The sequence below is a fragment of the Abramis brama genome (assembly GCF_963993115.1).
Source record: "Abramis brama genome assembly, chromosome: 21".
Lineage (NCBI taxonomy): Eukaryota > Metazoa > Chordata > Actinopteri > Cypriniformes > Leuciscidae > Abramis > Abramis brama.
The window spans coordinates 5,205,498-5,227,753 of NC_139983.1; the positions used below are offsets into that span (position 1 = coordinate 5,205,498).

Genomic DNA, 22,256 nt, shown 5'->3' on the forward strand with positions numbered 1-22,256 from the left:
GTCAGCGTATGAGGCGGCTGCTGCTTGCGCTGGGACCTAACGTTATAGACTTTAGCTTCAATTTTGATTAAATTATTCTCTAATCGTTTGCATATTATGTCGTGGATATAGCCCTCGAATGCATACTGCAGTCTTGTTCTCTCAAATTTTCACCTGTCCGCTAAAAATGACTAATTATCTCCTTAGGAATGTCTGAAACCAGTGCATACATACTGTAATAGACGTGCCAGGCGCAAAAGCTTGACAGGCGTAGCAACAGTAACTAAGGAGGGCGGGGCTTAGCGAAGGGTCAAAATATTTCCATCGTAATTATTCGATTTCTTGCCTAATAAAAAAAATGATCCACCTCATTTGAGTGTATATGTTTTTCAAGCACAATTTAAGATTCCTTGCCGTGATATCCCAAAAATCGCAAACAAATCCTTGGATGGAAACATAGCTAATGTTAGTGGGCAGTTCAAGAAATTGTTAAAACCAAAACAACTTAAATTTCAGTCTGTTCTTCACACAAATATAATGTATGGATTTAGAACACTTGGAATAAAGCCATGTGGACTAAAGTTATATTACTGAGTAAGGTCATTGTGTCATTTTTGAAGCTTGAACATTTTAGTTCCCATTCATTGTAAAAGAGCAAGTAGAAGGCCTATAATTCTTCTGAATTTCTCCTTTAGTGTTCCACAGAAGAAATAAAAAGTCACATGGGTAACTACATCATCTGGCCATAAAGAGCATCTTTCTCCTTTGTGCAATGTGTATGTTCCTCTTTGTTCGCTCACACACACTCACACTCCAGATCTGATGAAGGGCCAGGGCCTGGACACGACGACAACGCAATCCTGAAGTGTCAACTAGGCTCTCCCCTGTGAAGGTCTCCTTCCCTTCCCTTTACCTCTGTACAGATAAAACGTTGTTGTTTTATCTGTACAGAGTCACTACGTGGCTACGCGGACATGATAAATAATTCTGTATTATACATTTTTAAGGCCAGACAAGACGTTGGTTTGAGGGTTGATTTGTTAAGAAGGACTAGACGCCTGCGCATATATACAGTGCTATGCATAAGTTTAGACACCCATGCTAAAGTTGACTAAAAAGAGGAATAAAAAATCATCCTTTGGAAATTGAACTTAATGCCTTAATTAAAAAAAAATAGGAAAAATCCAACCTTTAAGGACACCAATTTTCTTTGTGAATGAATAATGTATCGTAAATAAATAAATGTTTTTCCTTAAAATACAGGGTGCATAAGTCTGGACACCCCTATGTTAAATTCCCATAGAGGCAGGCAGATTTTTATTTTTAAAGGCCAGTTACTTCATGGATCCAGGATACTATGCATCCTGATAAAGTTCCCTTGGCCTTTGGAATTAAAATAGCCCCACATCATCACATAGCCTTCACCATACCTAGAGATTGGCATGGTTTTATTTCAGTTAGCCTAATAGCTGGTTTGATTTGCATTGAGAGATGATCTTATGGAAAGTACTCCATGCCAATCTCTAGGTATGGTGAAGGCTATGTGATGATGTGGGGCTATTTTAATTCCAAAGGCCAAGGGAACTTTATCAGGATGCATAGTATCCTGGATCCATGAAGTAACTGGCCTTTAAAAATAAAAATCTGCCTGCCTCTATGGGAATTTAACATAGGGGTGTCCAGACTTATGCACCCTGTATTTTAAGGAAGAACATTTATTTATTTACGATACATTATTCATTCACAAAGAAAATTGGTGTCCTTAAAGGTTGGATTTTTCCTATTTTTTTTAATTAAGGCATTAAGTTCAATTTCCAAAAGATAATTTTTTATTCCTCTTTTTAGTCAACTTTAGCATGGGTGTCTAAACTTATGCATAGCACTGTATATAGTCTATATATAGTCTAGTCCTTCTTTACAAATCAACCCTCAAACCAACTTCTTGTCTGAGTCACCAGGCACTGTTTTGTGCGGATGGGCGGCCAGAGCGCATTTAGGGTTTTCTGTTAGAACTGTGTCGTGTTAGTGGCCCCTAAGTTAATAACTAATGATCTTCACAACGGAAGTGAATCAATCAATCAAAACTAATTTTAGCTGGACAATAACTTTATCCTAGAGCTGCTGTAAAACCAAAACAATCTCTGTTACTGTAATTTCCTATTATCACTGTAAAGCTGCTTTGAAACAATTAATATTGTTAAAAGCGGTATATAAATGAAGGTGACTTGACTTGACTTGTGCTGTGCTGGAGTGTGTGCTGGTGAATATTGGATCTGCCTTCACCATCGGCCCAGGGCAGGAGTTCACCAGCCCCACTCCGGACCCAGAGCCCAGCTAGTCATTCACATCGCTGCACGGACATGACACCAGAGCCCACCGCAGACAGTGAGCTTGAGCCTGCCATGATGCACGAGCCAGCGGCAGGTAAGAGGATTCAGCCAACCATTGCCCTGTAGCCCAAGCATCTCGAAATGCCTGACCAGGTGCGTGAGCTGGCAACAACATGTGCCACCGTGGGAGTATTAGTGGAGTGCGAGGGAATGGAGGAAGACCCCACCCACACTTGCACTTCTGAGGATGAGCTGCTGCTGACCTCTCGACATTAGTTGGATTTGCAAGAGAATATTTAATATTTAATAATCTCCTGTGTCTCTGCTGGTTCTGCCCATCTCAAAATCTCCTATGTCTCCAGAGTTCCCATCCAGCCTTCCTCTCCCACCTCCTCTTCCAAGGTCAGGCAGTTCCTCTGCCAAGCCTCCACTGGTTCCCTTCAGTTCCTAAGCTCCTCCTCTGACACCAGTCTATTGTATTGATTTGCCTCGGTTCTTCCTGTCTCCAGCCCAGTCAAGAGGATCCCCTGGCTCTGCCTCCAGCCATCAATCCCGTCACTCCATTTCGGCCCGTCGACCTGTTGGCTCCATCTTGGCTCCTCCCTCCCTCAGCTCCACCTGGGACCATCGTCCTTACGGCTCCACCGGGCTCCCTCGTTCCTCCGGCTCCACCTTGGTCAGATGTTGCTCTGCCTGCACCATCAGCAACGCTTCGTCCCTCCACCACTTCACCATTTCTACCCTTCACTGGGCTCCGGCTCCGTTTTGGTCCTCGGTCGTACTGGTACTTCAGTCCTCTGGCACCCTGGCTTCACCTCAGATGCTTGTCACTGCAGCCCTGCCTAGACTAGTCTTCTCTTCCAGTGGCTCTATCTACATCAGACGTCCCCTGGTGTCATCAGCCAAATCTCTTCCATGGTTCCTCCCTCCCTCGATTCTGCCGTGGGCCATCATCCTGGCTGCACTTTGGGTCCCTGCCTGGGTCCTCCTGCTTCTGTCTCCTTCTTGACTCCTCCCTCTGTCATCACTGCCCTGGTCTCTCCTGCCACCAGTGCCACTCAGTTCCTGCCTTTCGCCTGCACTGTGTTTTTTTTTATGGTCCCTTTTGAACATTCTGTTGACTACAAGTAACTTTGCCACTTTGTCCACAGTCTACTAATACTCTACTAACACTCTAATGAGAGTTAGTAGACATGTAAGTGTAATGTTACTTTCAGTCAGCAGAATGTATTAAAGGGACCATCAAAATAAAGTGAAACCAGATTATTAATTAAAGACTTAAATTAAATTGTTTTTGTTATATTCTCCTGTGTCAAGCACTCAATACAGCTGACAGATTATGATACTTTGATGGTCATTCTAAAATGTCTGTGCATTCTGCCAAAATGTTTTTTGTTTTTTGGTTGTTGTTTTTTGTCAAGCAACAACAATTACCACAATTATAATCACAAATATTGCCTTATATTAATTTTTGTGTGAACTAATCTTTTAACTACGAGTGGCTGTGGAAATTCAGGTACAGAATGAGAGAGAGAAAAATCTTACATCTGGTTTACCAGTCACAGCCGTTGGGTCGAGGTGTTTGAATATAGAGTTGAGTTGCTGCCTAAGCTGCTTCATACTCTTCTTCCTGGGCTGTAGCAAAACAGCCTGGAAACTGACCGGCAGACCGTACCTAACCAACAGCAGAGAAACTGTAATGTGTGTGTTGATCTGTTTATATTTTTGATTTATTGCTTGTTCAAGAGGTTCTTTTACCTGAGAACTGACTCAACAAATATCCGAAGGACCTTGACATGAATCCAGGCCACAAAGATCTCACTAAAGTTCACCTTCAGCCAACACACAAATGTTCTCTGTTGGGACAAATAAGCACCCTATTATTGTTGCATTGATTCTTGAGACATGGGATAAAACTTTTACCTGCCATTAGTCTTGAAAATAATCATAGAATTTCAATTGTTTTCCTCTTCTTTATCTGTATTTTATCAAATTAAATCTCTCACTATCCCAAAATCACCCGAGGTTGCCAAACACAGGTGAACAAGTTGAAGATATTAATCAAGATCACTGATGCAGTGGTCAATTCAGTGGTCTGTTTTTTCTTAATAAGCAGTGCTTAAAGGACAACTCCGGTGAAAAATGAACCTAGGGGTAATTAACACATGGTTACCGAGTCGAATCTTTCCCTGGGATGCGTTTTCATGAAAATCGAATGTAAAGAGTTTTATCTCTAAAAACAGTTTGGCTTATAACGCTAGTATAGTACTAACACTACCGTGTTAGTGTGAGGCTATTTTGAGCCTTGTTAGTGGCATTAACTAGCGATTTACTTTTACTTACTCTGTGCCCCATATACTAGTGTTATGAGCTAATCTGTTTTTAAAGATAAAACTCTTTACATTCGATTTTCATGAAAACGCATCCCAGGGAACGATCGACTCTGTAACCATGTGTTAATTACCCCTAGGTTCATTTTTCACTGGAGTTGTCCTTTAAAATTGGACTCTTCTTGTTTTTTATGGAATATTGCAGTATTGCAGTATGATTTATCCATGCACATCTTGAATCAAAATAACTTCCTCTTGCAGCAACAGCTCTTCTCTTCTTTGATGACCTGTTAACTGGCGCAAGGCTGGGCAACCTGTCACTCACATGAGATTAACCAATAGCAAACCACAGTCATCCAGCCATCCAATCAATTCCCATGGACAAAATCAAGTCCCACCCTTTATTTGTTCTTGTTTTACTTACATACAGTTCCTTCTTATCCACTGTGAGACGGCTCATCTCCTGCTTTTGCTTCTCGGCCTCATCCGAATTGTATTCCCGCACTGTAAACCTGTTGGCCAACAGAGGAACAATAAGAATCAGGGCAAATTAACGTGAGATTGCAATTCCAAAAAAGTGTCGATGGGAGTGGAAAGTTCAGCTGCTGATCTACTGATGACGTGCAAATTAAAGAAAACAGCCAGATAATTTCCATAATGACCAACGCAATCTACCAAGAGCAATGCAAACGTCTACTCGCGCAACCCACGTTCTGTGAATAGGGAACGAGACACTGCGTAGCGATGACGCAATGGGAAAACCCTCAGGGTGGTGCAGATTGTATGAACCCGTATAGAATCACGCCAATTCATTGGCCTGATGTGTCATCAACCTTTATATAGTGAACATGCCATCTGCTCCTCAGATTTTCCAACAATGAAGAGGAAGAAGCCCCTAGGCAGCAAGAGGAGCTTGGCAGCGAACGCAGCATCTCGTTCCCTATTCAGAGAACATGGGTTACGCAAGTAACCCGAGACGTTCTCTTTCATAGGTTCACCCGACGCTGTGTAGCGATGGAACGATCTACCACACACGGATCTGGCCCAACAAGGAACTTACCTATAACTTTTTTCTTCTTTTTTTGCCAGACCAGACTCAACTAGGACCTAGACGACAAGTTCATACAGAAAGAACCTGGGAACCAGGGGCCGCATCTAAATCCAAGTTATAAAACCTAATAAAAGTATGCGGAGAGGACCAACCTGCCGCCACACAAATATCCTCCAAACGAACTCCCTTGAAAGGACGCGATACTCCTAGTAGAGTGAGCTTTAACGCCCATAGATGAAGGAAGATTCCGAACCTCATAAGCCAGGGAAATTGCGTCTCTCACCCAGTGAGAGATCCTGTGCTTAAGAGGCGGCGAGCCCTCGGCGGCCAGCCCCAAAGCATACAAACAACTGAGACGACTTGCGCCACTGGCCAGAGCAGTCCACATATGCCTTTAAAGCCTGAACAGGGCAAAGCAAATTACGCTTCTCCTCCTCAGCAGAGTGAAGCACAACCACTTGAGAGCGAAATGATGTGGACAAAACTTTGGGGATATAACCAGGTCTAGGCCGTAGAAACACTTTCACAAGACCTGGGGCAAACTCCATACAAAGCTCACTCACAGAAAGAGCCTGCAGATCCCCCACGCGCTTGAGAGAGGCCAACACTAACAAAAGTCCCACCTTGAGAGTCAGAATCCGGTCCGGAGCTGACTCCAAGGGTTCAAAGGGAGGCTCTAATAGCCCATCCAGAACAATTGATAAATCCCAGGTGGGGACACTAATAGGACATGCAGGCCTCAAGCATCTAACTCCACGTATAAACAAAGAGACCAGATGGTGTCTACCTAAGGGGACCTCGTCTGACTTCCGATAGATGGCGATAGCCACGACATAAACTCTCAAGGTGGTAGCAGCTACTCCAGCCTCAAACTTATCCTGCAGGAATTCCAGCACTGAACCGACCGGGCAGCTGACTGGGTCCACTGCATACACCACGACTCAAAAACCTTGCACTTAGAGAAATACAGTCGTCTAGTAGAGCGTTATCAATGAGCGTTATCAATGGTCTCCCGAACATCAGCGGGAAGTCCAGACGCCACTGTCGCTAGTGATGGCCTCTTATCGGCCACAACTACATCCTCCATATCTTGGGACGAGCATGCCAAATTCTGCCCTGGAGTTGAGACAGCAGATCTCTCCTGATAGGAATCTACCAAGGGGACCCCTCCACCAGGGAGCTGAGTTCCGAGAACCACGTCTGGGATGGCCAGAACGGGGCTACCAGAAGGAGGTGGATTCCACACTCCCTCACTCTGCAAAGGACTGCAGGGATTAATGTGACCGGAGGGAATGCATACAGTCTCAACTCCGGCCACGGATGAGCGAGGGCATCTATCCCCAGAGGCGTCAGATGAGACAGGGAAAACCACAGGGGCACTGCGTCGAGCTCTGCGACACAAAGAGGTCCACCTCCGCCTCACCAAACATGCTCCAAATTTGAGCCACTGTTTGGCAGTGCAACATCCACTCCCCCGACTTGAGCTTCTGTCTCGACAGAAAGTCCGCTGTGACGTTCAGGTCCCCTGGAACGTGAACTGCTCTCAGCGAAAGAAACTTCTTGAGCCCAGAGGAGGAGGCAGCGCGCATGCCTGTCGAGGGTTTGCGACCGTGAGCCTCCCTGGCGATTTACATGGGACACCACTGCCATGTTGTCCATCCTGACAATAACATGACAGCCCATCAGGGCCAGGAGAAAATGATCCAGAGCTAATTTATGTGCCACAAGAGAAGCTCGCCCGTCCAAACACCGCATGCCGGTCTGCCCTCGAAGACCGCACCCCAACCGCACCCCAACCAGTCAAAGAGGCGTCCGTCGTGACAACCTGGCGACAGCAAACTACACCCATCTTGACCAGTCTTTCCACATCCAAAGAGCGCAAAGGCAACTGCGCGACACTCTCAGCAGGCGGAAGGCAGACGTAGAAGGGCGGATGCTGTAGTTTCATCCACTACAGAAATGGTCTCATATGAAGGAGACCCAAGGGCAGCACAGGAGAGGCTACTGCCATGAGCCCCAGAAGCCTGCGACATATGCCCACCGCTACATGATGGCCGAATCTGAAACGGGCCAAGCACGCACGGAGACTGGAAACTCCAGACAGGCCTGCATCGAGAGAGAACTGAGTTGGACACCCAGGAAAGTGGTCTGCTGAGAAGACACTCTTCTGAGCATTCAACCTGAGACCAAGAGACCGGAGGTGGTGGAGAAGGACATCCCTGTGACGACACACCAACTCTCTGGAATGAGCCAGAATGAGCCAGTCATCTAGATAATTTAGCACACGGATGCCCTGGAGCCTCAAGGCGGCCAGAGCTGCATCCATGAACTTGGAGAACATCCACGGAGCCAGAGCTAGACCAAAAGGAAGGACCTGATACTGATATGCCTTTCCCCCAAAGGCAAACCGGTGGAACTTCCTGTGCCGTGGAATGACCTGGATGTGGAAATAGGCATCCTTCAGGTCCACGGTGACAAACCAGTCCCCTGTTCGAATCTGCACCAGGATAGTTTTCAACGTCAGCATCTTGAACTTCCCTTTGTAAAGGGAAAAATTCAGGCGACGCAGGTCCAATATGAAGCGCAGACCCCCATCCTTCTTTGGGACAAGGAAGTAGCGGCTGAAGAAACCGCGGTCCAAGTCTGAAAGAGGAACCTCTTCTATTGCTCCCTTCAGTAGGAGGGATGTTACTTCTTGCTGTAGAACAGAAGCCTCAGGGTGCTGTTCGTGACAGTGGGGTGAACCCCATCGAAGCAAGGAGGGTTGCGGTGGAACTCGAGTGTGTATCCGAATTGGATTGTGCGGAGAACCCAGCGCGACACACCTGGCAGAAGTCTCCACGCTGCTAGGTGGTGAGACAAGGGCTGCGCGGGAATGGGCCCTGGGAGGGACCTCACCGCCAGACTCTCTGAGTGACTGCCAGCGAGAGGTGGTGGGCACAGAGCTAAAATAGCCGAAGGAGGGCCTGAGGCGTCCTTTGACTGTGAAGATTGGAGACCGAGGTCTCTCTCATTTCGGGGTTTAGCATAGGGGCTGGAGCATTCAACACAAGGAGAAAGCCAGATGCTTCTCCTTCCATGGGTGAAACAGCTCGAGCGAGAATATGCATTGAGGGGAGATAGCCTTGATCGTCTCCATCCTTCAATACAGCAAGATGGTTTTGGTAGGCTGACTCTGCATCCCCAAGGGCGCATGGCAGGGGGTATGACAGATTTTGATCCGGAGAGCATCTCGAGGGGAAACAGATATACTTCAGCGGTCTGTCCCTCCCTTCTGAGATGGGGGAAGCTCTTTCTTTCCTGACACGTAGATCAGGAACGCCCTGCGAGCTCCCCAGACTGTGCGAGGTGGGGGATGTCTCAGCTCGTCACTCCTTCTAGGGGCCTCTTTCCGGTGTGCGAAGCGGTCTCTAGGCACTGGGGAAGGAGTAGGAGGATCACAGGCCCTCCTAGGCATAAACTGCTTAAGGGCAGCCAACTGCGTCCTAGCAGTTCGAAATTTGTCAACCATTGAATTAACCGCCTCTCCAAACAAGCCTGACTGGGAGATAGGGGCGTTCAAAAGGAAGACCTTCTCTTCTTTTTGAACGCAAGCATGTGCTATGCCAAGACATTTCACACAATTACCATGCAGGTTGTCGCTTGCAATGAAGCGAGAGCACGGAGGCTGGCAACGACGCAAATCCATAGTGCTTCACCGAGAGGAGAACAAAGTTCCACAGAGTGAGATCGCTGAAGCACAAGACAGAATCAAAATTCTGAAGAAAAGTGAACTAGTTCACGGGCTAGAAGAATTACATCTTCTGAAGAAGAAAATCTGAGGAGCAGATGGCGCGTTCACTATATAAAGGGTGAGTGACTTAGCACCGCTGAGGAGGTGCCCGCGCCATCAGGCCAATGAATTACCGTGATTCTATACGGGTTCTGACAATCTGCACCGCCCTGAGGGCGTTCCCATTGCGTCATCGCTACACAGCGTCGAGTGAACCTATGAAAGAGAACTACTGTCTGGTTTAAGACAGTTTTTTTGGTCATTAAATAATGGTGCAAATGCCAGAAAATGTACTAGTGCAACCTTAGTAAATCACCTAGCATGATTCATTTAAATAGTCTCCTCCCATAAATTTTGATTCCAGAAAGGAAACTCCTACAAATGCATATATGCAATAAGGTCAGCCGCAAAAATAACCATGTCCACGTCTTTTCAGTGCTTATTTATCACTGCGTGTCTTTAGTAAATCCTGAAAGTAGTTTTTTAACGCCAAAAGAGGGATTGCGCTGGCTCAAGCTGTCAGTAAATCTGGCCCTAAGGACACTAAAATAAAGTGTTACCTTTAAACTGAAATACATTTTCATTTAAATGCAATTGTCATGCAGTTAAGTGCCCGAAAACACTATTTATTAAATTATGTTATTAGGTAATAAGCACTCTTTTGTATGCTAAATTTTTCACAAGGGAGTGTAGTAACACTTTGATAGTATGCTTACTTGTGAATTTTGGCATGGGCTTTGAATTCACTGATGACACTCTTAAACAGTGTTACTGTGAAAATCCCTGCATCTGCATCCTCAACCAACTTCCTGTCAAAACAACAGGGGTACCAGTCATGAATTCTCATGACTTTTCAACAACTTTTTCAATCATTCATGAATGCTAAATAACATCTTATAGAGATTACTACCAATCATCGTAATTCATATATTAAAACAATTAAAATTTATATTTTCAGGTTTTCCATTAAATATAAATTCTTCACAAACATGCATGGGGACCAACCGGCTGGAACGAGGAACAACAAACTTAGACATCGACTCATATGTCTTCTCCCATAGTGCATATGCCGTCCTATAGAGATACATATACAAATACATTCAGAAAAACTCTTGATGAGTAATACATGAGCTATCTACTCTCAGAGTTCACACTGACCTGGGCACCACAACTAGCAGTGTTGTGAGGTACTCTGAATTCAAAACCAAGTCCTCCTTCTTCACAATATTGGTCAATGCACGGGTCTGCAAGTTTCCCCTGGTTAGGTACAGCAGTAACAATGGTTATTAAACTTTCTTTGAATCTCACATAAACATGTCTAGGTCACATTTAAAAAATAAGAACCTTATTTTACTATTTGACATTAAGGTAGGGAATTGTACAGAACCCTGAAAAGGGACATTTAAAAATATGAGATGGAAGGAAAAATGATTTCCTTGCATTTTTTGTTTTGCCACCTCCTGAGAAACTATGTTTTGCAATCAAAAGCAGCATCTGTGGCTCAACCTTATGGAAATAAAAGAAAAGACAAGGCATTTCTCCTTGACGCCCTGATCTTGCCCTCTGCCATGTTCGGCAATGCAAGTAAATACAGTACAGTAAATATCTTTGATGACTAGCTGACCTTCAAAGACCACATTGCAAGGACAACATTGTGTGCCAGATTTCTTTCCAGTTTTCAAGGTGCGTCTCTACTTTTCCTGCCACCTTTGGTGATTCAGGAGGTGGAGGCGTCTGATGGGCCATTCGCCCCATCTTCTCTCATGAGTGAACCCTCCCTTCAGTTAGGGAAGAGAGGTCCCTGTCCGGTCCCTGCCAGTTCACCTCAAACATGCAGATTCTATCTGTCAGACTGTGCGGCAGCAGTGCAACTTCTGCCCAACATCTATCAGTGGGTCCTGAACACTATAAAAAAAGGTTAAAAGATTCAGTTTGCTTCCCATCCACCCCGTTTCCGAGGTGTGGTAGCAATGAAGGTGTGCCAGATGGCAGATGAAAAATTTCTCAAAAAGAGCTGCATTCTCTCCTGGTGAAAGGCGCCATAGAATATGTACCCCTCCCAGAGAAAGAGAGGCCGTGCCCAAAAAGAATGGGGGGCTGCATCCAAATTTAGATCTGAGGTTCCTGAAACATACTCTTCTGACATACAGTTTCAAGATGCTTACCCTCAAACTCATATTGTCAGAAATCCAATTCGAGGATTGGTTTGTGATGATAGATCTAAAGGGATGCTTACTTTCACATTGAGATTCGGCCAGAATACAGGAAGTTTCTCTGGTTTGCTTTCAGGGGTGAAGCATACCAATATAGAGTTCTTCTTTTACCCCTAGCCTTGTCCCCACGCATATTCATCTAGTGCATGGATGCTGCTCTGGATCCTCTGTGAATCATCTATATAGATGTTTAGCTGATACTAGCTCAATCAGAGGAGTCTGTGACACTCAGAATAAAGAGTGTACTTTCTCCCAAACAGATAACTACTTTTCTGGGGGTAGTGTGGTACTCGACCACAATGCAGCCACATCTGTCTGCTGCACGTGTGGTTTCGATTCTAAACACTGTAAGTGACATCAAGCTAGGTCAGGAGCTTTCTGTTATAGAAATTCTGAGGCTGTTAGGTCTCATGGCAGCAGCAGCCAACATTATTAATTTGGGTCTGCTGCACGAGACATTTTCAGTTCTGGCTCAAGAGCATAGGTTTTCATCCTCTGAATCATCCTTGCAGAGTCTTAAGAGTCATGTGTCGTGGGCTATGTGCTCTTCAACTTTGGAAGAAGCCTGGGTACCTCAACAGGGGCCTGACACTAGGAGCATGTTGCTGTTGCAGGCTGGGGTGCGGTTCTTGATTGTCAGCCAGCCCCTGGTCTATGGGGTGACCCTCATCTCTCCTGGCACATGAACTGCCTTGAGATGATGGCAGTGTTCCTAGCTCTGAAACACTTCCTTCAAAATCTGAGGGACTACCATGTTTTGGTTCATACAGACAACACTTTGGCAGTCTACTACATCAATCACTATGGCGGGCTTCGTTCACACCCCCTTTTCAGGTAGGAGCAGCAGATCTTGCTCTGGCCAGAAGAAAAGTTCCTTTCTCTAAGAGTAGTTTATATTCTGAGGCATATAAACGTGGGGGCAGACATCCTGTCTACCAGGACCGCCAGGACTGAGTTCACCTCCTTCTAATTGCTCTGTTCTGGCCAGTTTGCAGACCTAGTGTCTCTCCTGGACAGCATCCTCTTGGAGATCCTGATCCGAATAGATCTTCTCTCTCAAGTGCAGGGGACAATATTTTTAATCCCCAGCCGGAGATCTGGAAACTTTGGGTCTGGCCCCTGAGGAGTACCAGCTAATAGATTATGGTCTTTTGGCTGAGGTCACTGAGACAATCCTCAATTCTAGAGCTCCTTCTACTAGGAAGTTGTATGCCCTGAAATGGCAACTCTTTGTAACATTGTGTGAACAACGTGAGATTAATCCAGTTAACTGCCTGATTGGTCCAGTGCTGGAGTTTCGCAAACGTCTCTCAGCAGGGTTGGCTCTGGCTACCTTAAATTTATATGTGGCCACTATTCCCGCTATCCACATGCCTTTGGTTGGGAGGGACACCATGGTGTCTTTGTTCTTGTGCGTTGCCAGACAGTTGAGGCATATCTGCTGGTACCAAGTTCCCTCCTGCACTGAATTACTGAAGCCATCACCCTCTCCTATGAGGCATGCGTAATGGCTTCGCCTCTAGGGGTTAAGGCCCATTCCACTAGGAGTATAGCAACCTTGAAAGCACTTGCTGGGGTGCACCTTTACAGGATGTTTGTGCTAGGGCAGGCTGGTCCTCTCTGCACACATTCATCAGGTTCTTCAGTTTGGATGCAGATTTAACCCCAGGATCTTTAGTCATTCAGGGTTGACCCAAGTCCAGTCTGAGCTTTAACAATTGTCTGTCCTCATACACAGCATTGTTGGGAGTCTCTGTTAACTTGGGCGTGGTAACATTTGTATTTAAGTTCCCATAGCGCCAACACCATGGTGCAGCATCGAAGTTCGACTTCGAAGGGAAGGTCTCAGGTTACGTATATGTAACCCAGTTCCCCAAGAAGGGAACGAGATGCGGCATTGACCCGCTATGCTACTTCATGACCAGTGTTGGGGAAGATACTTTTAAAATTAAGGCAATACAATATTGCGTTACTCCCTAAAAAGTAACTAATTGCATTATTTAGTTATTTTTCATGGAAATGTTTTAATGTATTAGTTACTTTTGTGTTACTTTTCCTCATCTGGACTGGGCTTGCTTGTTTGTTTTTTAATAAAACTAATTTTTATTTTTGGCAAATGCAAAGGCCCTTTCAAACCAAAAGTGAAATTAATAAGCCTTTGCGGCTCACACAGAAGCGTTCCTACAGCTTCAACACAAAATACGTAACCCGAGAAATATTCCTCCAATCTCATTTTTCCTATCACTATGTCCTTTTAGTTAAAATAAACGTAATGAATTATGAAAACAATGCAAAAAAAGGTCATAAAAACAGACATTATTAAACAATATTATGTATGTCCCCATATAAAATGCCCTATTTCTAGATATGAAAACTCACTCATTTTTCCGCTCAAAGCTTTGAATGCTGGCTTTAAGGTGACTGTAAGCAGCCCTGCGTGATTTCAACTCAGTGTCCACCTGCGAAACTTGCTAACACACACACAACCACCCACACAGACAAACATTTATCCGATAGGACATAAATATAGAAACAAATAGTTGTTATTTTTTATAAAATGCTTTATATAAGGTGTATACTTTGGAGATGATCTCAGTTAGGGTCTTTATAGGCTGTGCAGTGGGGTATTTGGCTCTGTCCCACTGAAATCTGGTCACATATGTTGCCAAGTCCATTGAAACATCAGGAAACACTGAATCAGAAAGCAGTAAACCACAAAATATATTAAAGGAATATTCTTGTATAAATGCATCTGAAACGAAGGCCTGTTTCACATTACACACTCTAGCAATGTGTAAGCAAATCAGCAGCATAATTACAACCAGCAGGCAGACAAAGTGATTTTTGGCTTACTATACCGAATATGTCCCTTTAATAATTTTTGTTGAATAACATTTACACACAACTGGTCATTAATCAACACAGTGTAGCTATAATCCACGAAGTGTAGCTATGAACTGGTTAAATCTTCATGCACTACTTTTCAGTACACATAAGTTGCCTTTTATGTCATTATTATTATATTATCTGCAAGGACAGACTTAAAAAAATATATACATTTTTATGACTATACAAGTATACAAGACTATATATTCAATATAATTAAGCAAACTTCTTTCACAAAGGCTGAAAGATATGCTTATAACTTTACACAGACAAGGTTAGTATACTTATATTAAGTATATAATACTAGCACAGAAAGTTAACTCGCAAATGTTAGGGTACCTTGTACGGTCTGGCAGTACGATTTCAATGGTGACCGTCGACTTTTCTGGTTAGTCTTGTGCTCTGGTGAGAATATAGAAAAAACATAATTTTTTATTTTAGTCAAATAAACTTTAAAATTTGTTAACCTAATAGATTTGTCCAATGTTTTTAAATTCACAAAATAAAAAAAGGTTATCTCAACTTTTGGAATATAAGTAAAACTCAAAAAAGCCCATGCAAAAAATAAACAAAATATACTTATTTTCAGTTTTTTAACAGCGAAGTACTACAGAGAATTTTGATTAACTGTCCAAAAAAATTAATAATATTGCAAGGCAGATAGAAACCCTTCCATCAGGCCATGTTTATGTAATATGTAACTTGATCTACTGGTGAACATGGCCTGGCTCAGAGGGGGTGGCCTTGTGCTAATGAGCTCTTCTCTGCTTTCTTATGGAACAGGTTTAGCCGTTACAGAGCCTGTGTTCTCCGCATTCACTCACCTCCATTGGCTAGCATGCTCTCCAGGAGTTTTCCACTGAACTCTTCCATCACCTCACCCAAACACTGAGACGTCTGACGCATCACACTGTGTTATGGTGCAAGAGAAATTAAAAGTGAATTATTGGTTACACTTTGTAATAAGGGTCCACTTTAACATTAGTTAAGGCACAAGGTATCATGAATTAGCATGTTTTACAGCATTCATCAATATTGTTAATTTATAAACCGTGAAGTGTGCTTAATTGTAATGAAAGTGCACGTGTAGTGTACTTCAGTTCTTAAAAGTATATTTTGTAACAGAACTTTCTGATAATATAATTTAAACAAAATAAAAGGCCACTTAAGTGAATGTTCTTAACACACTTTTTTTAAAAATTCACAAATTAAAATGTCAAAAAGTTTTTACTTAAAGTACATTTTAAATAATTATGTTTCAGTAATCTTTTGTCATGCTTTAAACTTGATTATTATTTTAACTGTAGTGTACTATTCAATATTACATTTAAAGTGATTAACTGGTAAAGCATTTTTAATGTACTAAGTTGCAACTTCACCACATTAAAGGGTTAGTTCACCCAAAAATGAAAATTCTGTCAGTAATTACTCACCCTCATGTTGTTCCAACCATGTAAGACCTTCGTTCATCTTCGGATCACAAATTAAGATATTTTTGATGAAATCTGAGAGCTTTCTCACTCCTCCATAGGCTTTCAGAGGGACCCAAACTCGCCGGCCCAGAATAGTTATTAAAAACATCGTTAAAATAGTCCAAGTGACTACAGTGGCTCTACATTAAGTTTATCATGCGACGACGATACTTTTTGTGCGGAAAAACAACAAAAATAACGACTTTATCCAACTATTAGTGTTTTTCAATGTGGGCCTCTGACGAGAGTTCACGGGAGCGCCAGGACGCATTCGCGAGAACTGAGATTACGGCGTTCTTCTTCTACTCCTACTTGTTACTGGCTGCTCACTCCTATTACCGCCATCTACTGTACAAGATGACGCCCCGACATTGCCGGAAGCGCAAAACGGTCTGTTTATAAGCAGAGGAAGACGCGCACTGTATGTAAGCTATTGAATTTGACACTTATTGTGATTTACGTCTCGATGAACATGATGTCGGGACGTCATCTTATACAGTAGATGGCGGTAATAATACTCCCAAGGAGTGAGCAGCCAGTAACAAGTAGGAGTAGAAGAAGAACGCCGTAATCTCAGTTCTCGCGCATGCGTCCTGGCGCTCCCGTGAACTCTCGTCAGAGGCCCACATTGAAGAACACTAATAGTTGGATAAAGTCGTTATTTTTGTTGTTTTTCCACACAAAAAGTATCGTCGTCGCATGATAAACATAATGTAGAGCCACTGTAGTCACTTGGACTATTTTAACAATGTTTTTAATAACTATTCTGGGCCGGCGAGTTTGGGTCCCTCTGAAAGCCTATGGAGGAGTGAGAAAGCTGTCAGATTTCATCAAAAATATCTTAATTTGTGATCCGAAGATGAACGAAGGTCTTACATGGTTGGAACAACATGAGGGTGAGTAATTACTGACAGAATTTTCATTTTTGGGTGAACTAACCCTTTAAAGTACATTTTAGTTTATTAATTTAAACTATATTTTTATAAATTCATTTATAAATTGAATGCTTGTCTGTACATTCAGCAGTACACTTTAACCATATTTCACAGACAAGTAATTATGAAATTATATATAAATATGTACTTAAGTGCTTCTTAAAAACGATCTAAAGTTCAACTTATTGCATTTAATTAAATAAAATGTATTAAAATTAAACTATAATATTTTCAACATAAATATTTACTGAATGCAAACATTACATTCAGTTTGCACTTAAGTATATTCGTTTTAAAGAATATGAAATAAGTACTATGTTTTAAAAGTATTATAAAGTGTACTTTAAAAAAAAAATCAGATAAAGGACATGTAACAATACGGTTTGTAACCTTTTGCACTGAATTTCCATTCATCTTGCAGTGGCAAAAAAATATCTCTCAGTCAGGATAATAATGAAGCATTGAAATCATGCCACTATTCACACTTAGACCTATGACCAAAAAATTCAACCCAGCACCTGAACCCAGTTTAACCTTGTCTGGAAGTCATTTGAATGGATATTGTAGACTGTAAGAGAGAAAGGAGAAAAAGAGAGGGCAGTTTCCACAACACATAAACATTGCAGCTGAGACAGGAAGATTCATGTCAGCTGGCACCTGAAACTGGAATCGACTGGATTGGGTGACTCGGTGATAATTGTATTACAGCAGCTTGAGTATTTCCCCACAAACACTCAGAGGTACACGTGCTGTAGAACACAACTGTCTGATCTAGTATGACAGTCTTTATTTGTGATGTAGGAACAAGATATGTTAATGTGACGAAGGGGAGCCCACAAAACCCTCAAACTAACTTGTGTATTATCACTTTTGTATAAGCTTCTTTAAGCAAATTATTTGAATAGTGTTAACTTTGTTAGAGTAGACTTCAGACATTGCTTGTGTTGACTGTGAAGCATGAGATTTAAAAAAAAAAGAAAAAAGAAGAAGTGGTGCACCATTAGGTGAGCACACAGAATGAGAGTTTCCTCCATGTTGACTAGATGATTTGTACAAGAGTTCATTATTGACAATTATTTATTTAATCAGCAAATAAAAACCATTAATTAAATTGAATTTGTTTTTGCATTAAATACATGCTGCTAACAAAACATGTAGGCCTATAATCTATTATAAAAGGTTATTAACCCTAAATAGGCATCATCCGGTCTCAGGAGACCATGGATCAGCCAAGAGGAGGATCACCAGTGCAGTGTCGGTTGTGACGCTCGGTCTCTGGCAGTCTCTGCTGCAAAACCTGCAGAAGAACTCTGAGGCAGGTTGGATAGCTTGGCTCCTGGCCTTCCTCTGTAGCCACTTTTCCTCAGACCTCTGATTGAATGTCTCCTCAAAGTTGGAGAGGCCTTTCAATGCAGCCTGTCTTAGGTCTATCTGAGGCAGTACACAGCAAAATCCCCAGAGTTAAATTAACTCTGCTCAGAGTAGGGGAGAGCGGGGCACAACCTAACGTGGGGCTAATTGTAACACCCTTGTTTTAAATACTTCCACACATGCTAGCATGATGAAACTAAGTGTATATACTAGTTGCCATATCAACACTAGAAAAAAATTGCGCCAAAATTCAGAAATCTTTGGAAGATATCACTGAACATTTATTTAACCATAGCAAAAGTAACTATGTTAATTTTTAATCTCTATTTTTGCTGTTTATTAATCTGATATTATCTTAATCTTCAATATGCTATTTAACAGTTGATATGATTCTTTAATGCTGATCTAACCAGCTGAAGACACAATAGGTTTAAATCCCAGTAATGTAAACCCCATAATGTATTTTAAAAATCTAAATTCAGAATGTCTGATCTGTTGCAAGAAAGTATTGTTGGTGAATATAATATATTAATAAGAAATAACCACTTTTGGTTAGGGATAAGATTAGTGATGTATTCTACTTTATGATGCTGAAAACTATTATCACATGATCATCTTCGTTTCTGGTTCCCTTTGCCATAAATTATGTGTTTTGATAAACACTGTTACAAAGACCACAAACTCACATAAACAGCCAATAGTCAAACTGCCCAATTAAAGGAAACACTGGTCACCGGTGTAATGGTGTATAATGGTGACCAAACATTTTCCATAAAACATCAATTTCTAAACCTCAGTTAATGAAAAAAAACTTCTGTAGATAAATGGCAGAAATAAAGTCAAATTGATTTGTAATAAGTGAAGCTGGTAAGTGTCACAGTATATACTGTGTTCTGTGTTTTCTGTGTTTGGTTCTGTGTTGATTGTGTTCACCTGGACTCATTAACTCTGATTACACCTGTTCCTTGCTTCCATTGTTCCAGCTGCCACTCATTTAGGTCATGTGTATATATACTCTGTCTTGTGTTGTGTCAGTTGCTGGTTCATTGTCTGAGTTTCAGTTTCTGTGTTAATGGTGTTGTAGTTTTATGTATTTACTATATTCATTTGGATTACCGTGTTGTCTCGTGTTTGGATTATTGTTCTTCGTGTCGTCTCCGTGTGGATGTTCCGGTCTGTTCCTGGTTTTCACCACTGATCATCTTCCACCAACGCCACTACCAATCATCCAGCACTCTCCACCACCGTTATCCTTTGATCATCATTTTTGCTATCTGGACATTACATCATTCCTCCTTCCTGTGTTGTGTGTTTACCTGTTTATAATAAACTCTCTTTTACTTTGCACTTGCGCCTACATCCTCAATAATCGTACCGTGACAGTAAGATCTGCTGAGATCTTGAGGGAGTTCATGTCTTTATCTTCAGTTGATTTCATCTAAGGCTGTGTCTGAAGTTGTTGATCTTACCTTCTGTTATTCTGCTTGTTAACAGCAGGTGTTCATCACTAATGCTCAATCATCACTTAATTAATTACTGAATTACCTCATTAACATTAACTCATACTCAGAGTTACTTTAACACTCTTCAGAGTGGGACCATATGTACTCTGAGCAGAGTTCATTTCTCTGGGGATTTTGCTGTGTAGCTTCCCAAGAGTCCGGGTTGATTCCAAGGGCCTTAAGATCTCTTTTACAAACATCTTTGTGCCTTAGGTGGGGTCTGCCTGTTGGTCATGTTCCTTGTGACAGCTAACCATACAGGACATCCTTCGGAATGTGCCCATCTTCCATTTGGACAACATGACCCAACAATCGCTTGCATCTCTGCTTTAGAGAGGTGAACATGGAAGAAATCCCTGCTCTCTCAAGGATGGTGTAGTTGAGGGTCTTGTCCTGCCAGGTAATGCCCAGGATGCGATGCATATTTAAAGCGTTATGTCTACTTTCTTGCCGAGCATGGAGGGTCCATGAAACGCTGCCATAGAGGAGCGTGCTCACCACGCAAGCCTTGTATACCTGGTTCTTTGTATACTTCTAATAAAAATAGAACATTTCTAGTTGTAAATTGTCTGTGGAGTTAAAATGGAGTATGTGGTTTTACCATGAAAGACAGCAACATGAAGACAATTAGCTCTAGTCTTGCATAGCCAGATCTTCATACTGACAGCAGAAGGTCTGGACTCCATTGCAGCTTTCATTGGCTAAGGACTGCCCGGAGGCCGTCTGACTGACATGTAAAGCAACCAATCACAGTTCGTTTTGTTCACGTCATGTTTAGGGGCGTGAAAATGTAATGCCGATGTCCCTAAAATAACAGACTGGTGTGTAAAACTCTTGGACGTATTTTAAAGAGTCTATGCCGTGAACTTTACACACTTCACATACTTTTGAAAATCCAGCGTTTAGTTGATCCTGATAAATGCTCATTGTCACAGTTGTAAATACGACGGCTTTCTTAATCCTTGAAGGGGTGTTGGCATCACGGCATCTTTGTTTCCAGGCAGACTGTAAAGAACGTGAAACATACTGTACGTCTCCGGGACATCCTGTAGAATAAAACTTTTCAATCAGATTGAAATGATGTCTTTACTAACTTTTCTGGGATGGCAGATATCGATTACCTAGCAGCCTATGAAGAAGTGAGCCAGCTCTCAGATTTCATCAAAAATATCTTAATTTGTGTTCCGAAGATGAAAGAAAGTCTTACAGGGTTGGAACAACATGGGGGTGAGTAATTACTGACAGAATTTTCATTTTTGGGTAAACTAACCTTTTAAGTATACCATATGCATCCGACATTTAGCCAGCGGTCTGTGGGCGTGACATCTGAGGCTGAGACTAAATAAGCACAAATCTAGACTTTTCTAAAGTGGAGGCTGCCTTCATGATGGTTTCAATGTCTGGGGTCATTTTTGAAATGTTAATAAGACTGTATCAAAATTGTGATTAAAATTTGTAAAAAAAATCTGTAAGTGTAACACTACAGATTCTAATAAAGTGACACATTAAAATTGTCATGAATTTAGCTAAATTTAAATTTGTTTGTATTTCGAATTCTACTGACTGTAACTGATAACTGATCCAGGCCACAGCGGAGACTGCGTCCTACGGTGGCAAAGAGACACCGATGGCCTTTGCAACCGCGACGGAGCCGCAGCGACAACCCCCTGAGGTAACAACATGAGGGTGAGTAATTACTGACAGAATTAAAATTTTTGGTTCTAACTAACCCTTTAAGTATGCCATATGCATCAGACATTTAGCCAGTGGTCTGTGGGCGTGACATCTGAGGCTGAGACTAAATTAGCACAAATCTAGACTTTTCTAAAGTGGAGGCTGCCATCATGATGGTTTCAACGTCTGAGGTGATTTTTGAAATATTAATCTCTAATTAAATAGAGAGGTGGTAGGAGAAGGGGGTTGGGAGGGACCAGAGAATTAGAGAAACAACAGACAGATTCAGATGTCCAAAATCAAAACAGTTCTCCAAAGTGCTTCCCAAGAACTCCCTCTCAGACAGGGAGATGAGTCCACATAACACACACGAACATGAACAATCAAGGTCAGACAAGGAACTGTGGTGAGGCGTGTGTCTTTATAGTGAGGTAAAGGGATTGGTGTGATGGTTTGGGAATGATGTGCAGGTGAAAACCCGAGGAGAGTGCTGGGAAATGAAGTGAAGAGGATGGTGGCTAGGGTGATCTGTGACACAGACGGCCGTACGCATCGATTTACGACGAAAGAAGAATGTCATATACACCAAGGATGAAGGTGAGTAAATCATGCCCTAATTTTCATTTTTGGGTGAACTATCCCTTTAATAACCATGACAACAAATGAGGGAAACAGTGCAAACTGAAAACAAAGTCCAAAACGGTGTGTGAGTGTGACAGTGACGGTTCTAAGTCACTAGAT

General features: G+C 42.3%; 1 protein-coding gene across 1 annotated transcript in view; it reads right to left on the reverse strand.

The window, feature by feature from the left end:
• The window catches only part of atp6v1c2 (ATPase H+ transporting V1 subunit C2), a gene marked incomplete at both ends in the record, with an annotated part of 34,629 nt that overhangs the window by 1,557 nt on the left and 10,816 nt on the right, over positions 1 to 22,256 (reverse strand). The window contains 10 exons of the mRNA XM_084097304.1: positions 3,855 to 3,984; positions 4,068 to 4,165; positions 5,064 to 5,151; positions 10,179 to 10,271; positions 10,468 to 10,536; positions 10,621 to 10,719; positions 14,055 to 14,146; positions 14,255 to 14,367; positions 14,901 to 14,963; positions 15,386 to 15,471. Of these exons, the coding sequence (XP_083953430.1) occupies positions 3,855 to 3,984; positions 4,068 to 4,165; positions 5,064 to 5,151; positions 10,179 to 10,271; positions 10,468 to 10,536; positions 10,621 to 10,719; positions 14,055 to 14,146; positions 14,255 to 14,367; positions 14,901 to 14,963; positions 15,386 to 15,471 (931 nt within the window). The remainder of the gene's footprint in view (positions 1 to 3,854; positions 3,985 to 4,067; positions 4,166 to 5,063; positions 5,152 to 10,178; positions 10,272 to 10,467; positions 10,537 to 10,620; positions 10,720 to 14,054; positions 14,147 to 14,254; positions 14,368 to 14,900; positions 14,964 to 15,385; positions 15,472 to 22,256) is intronic.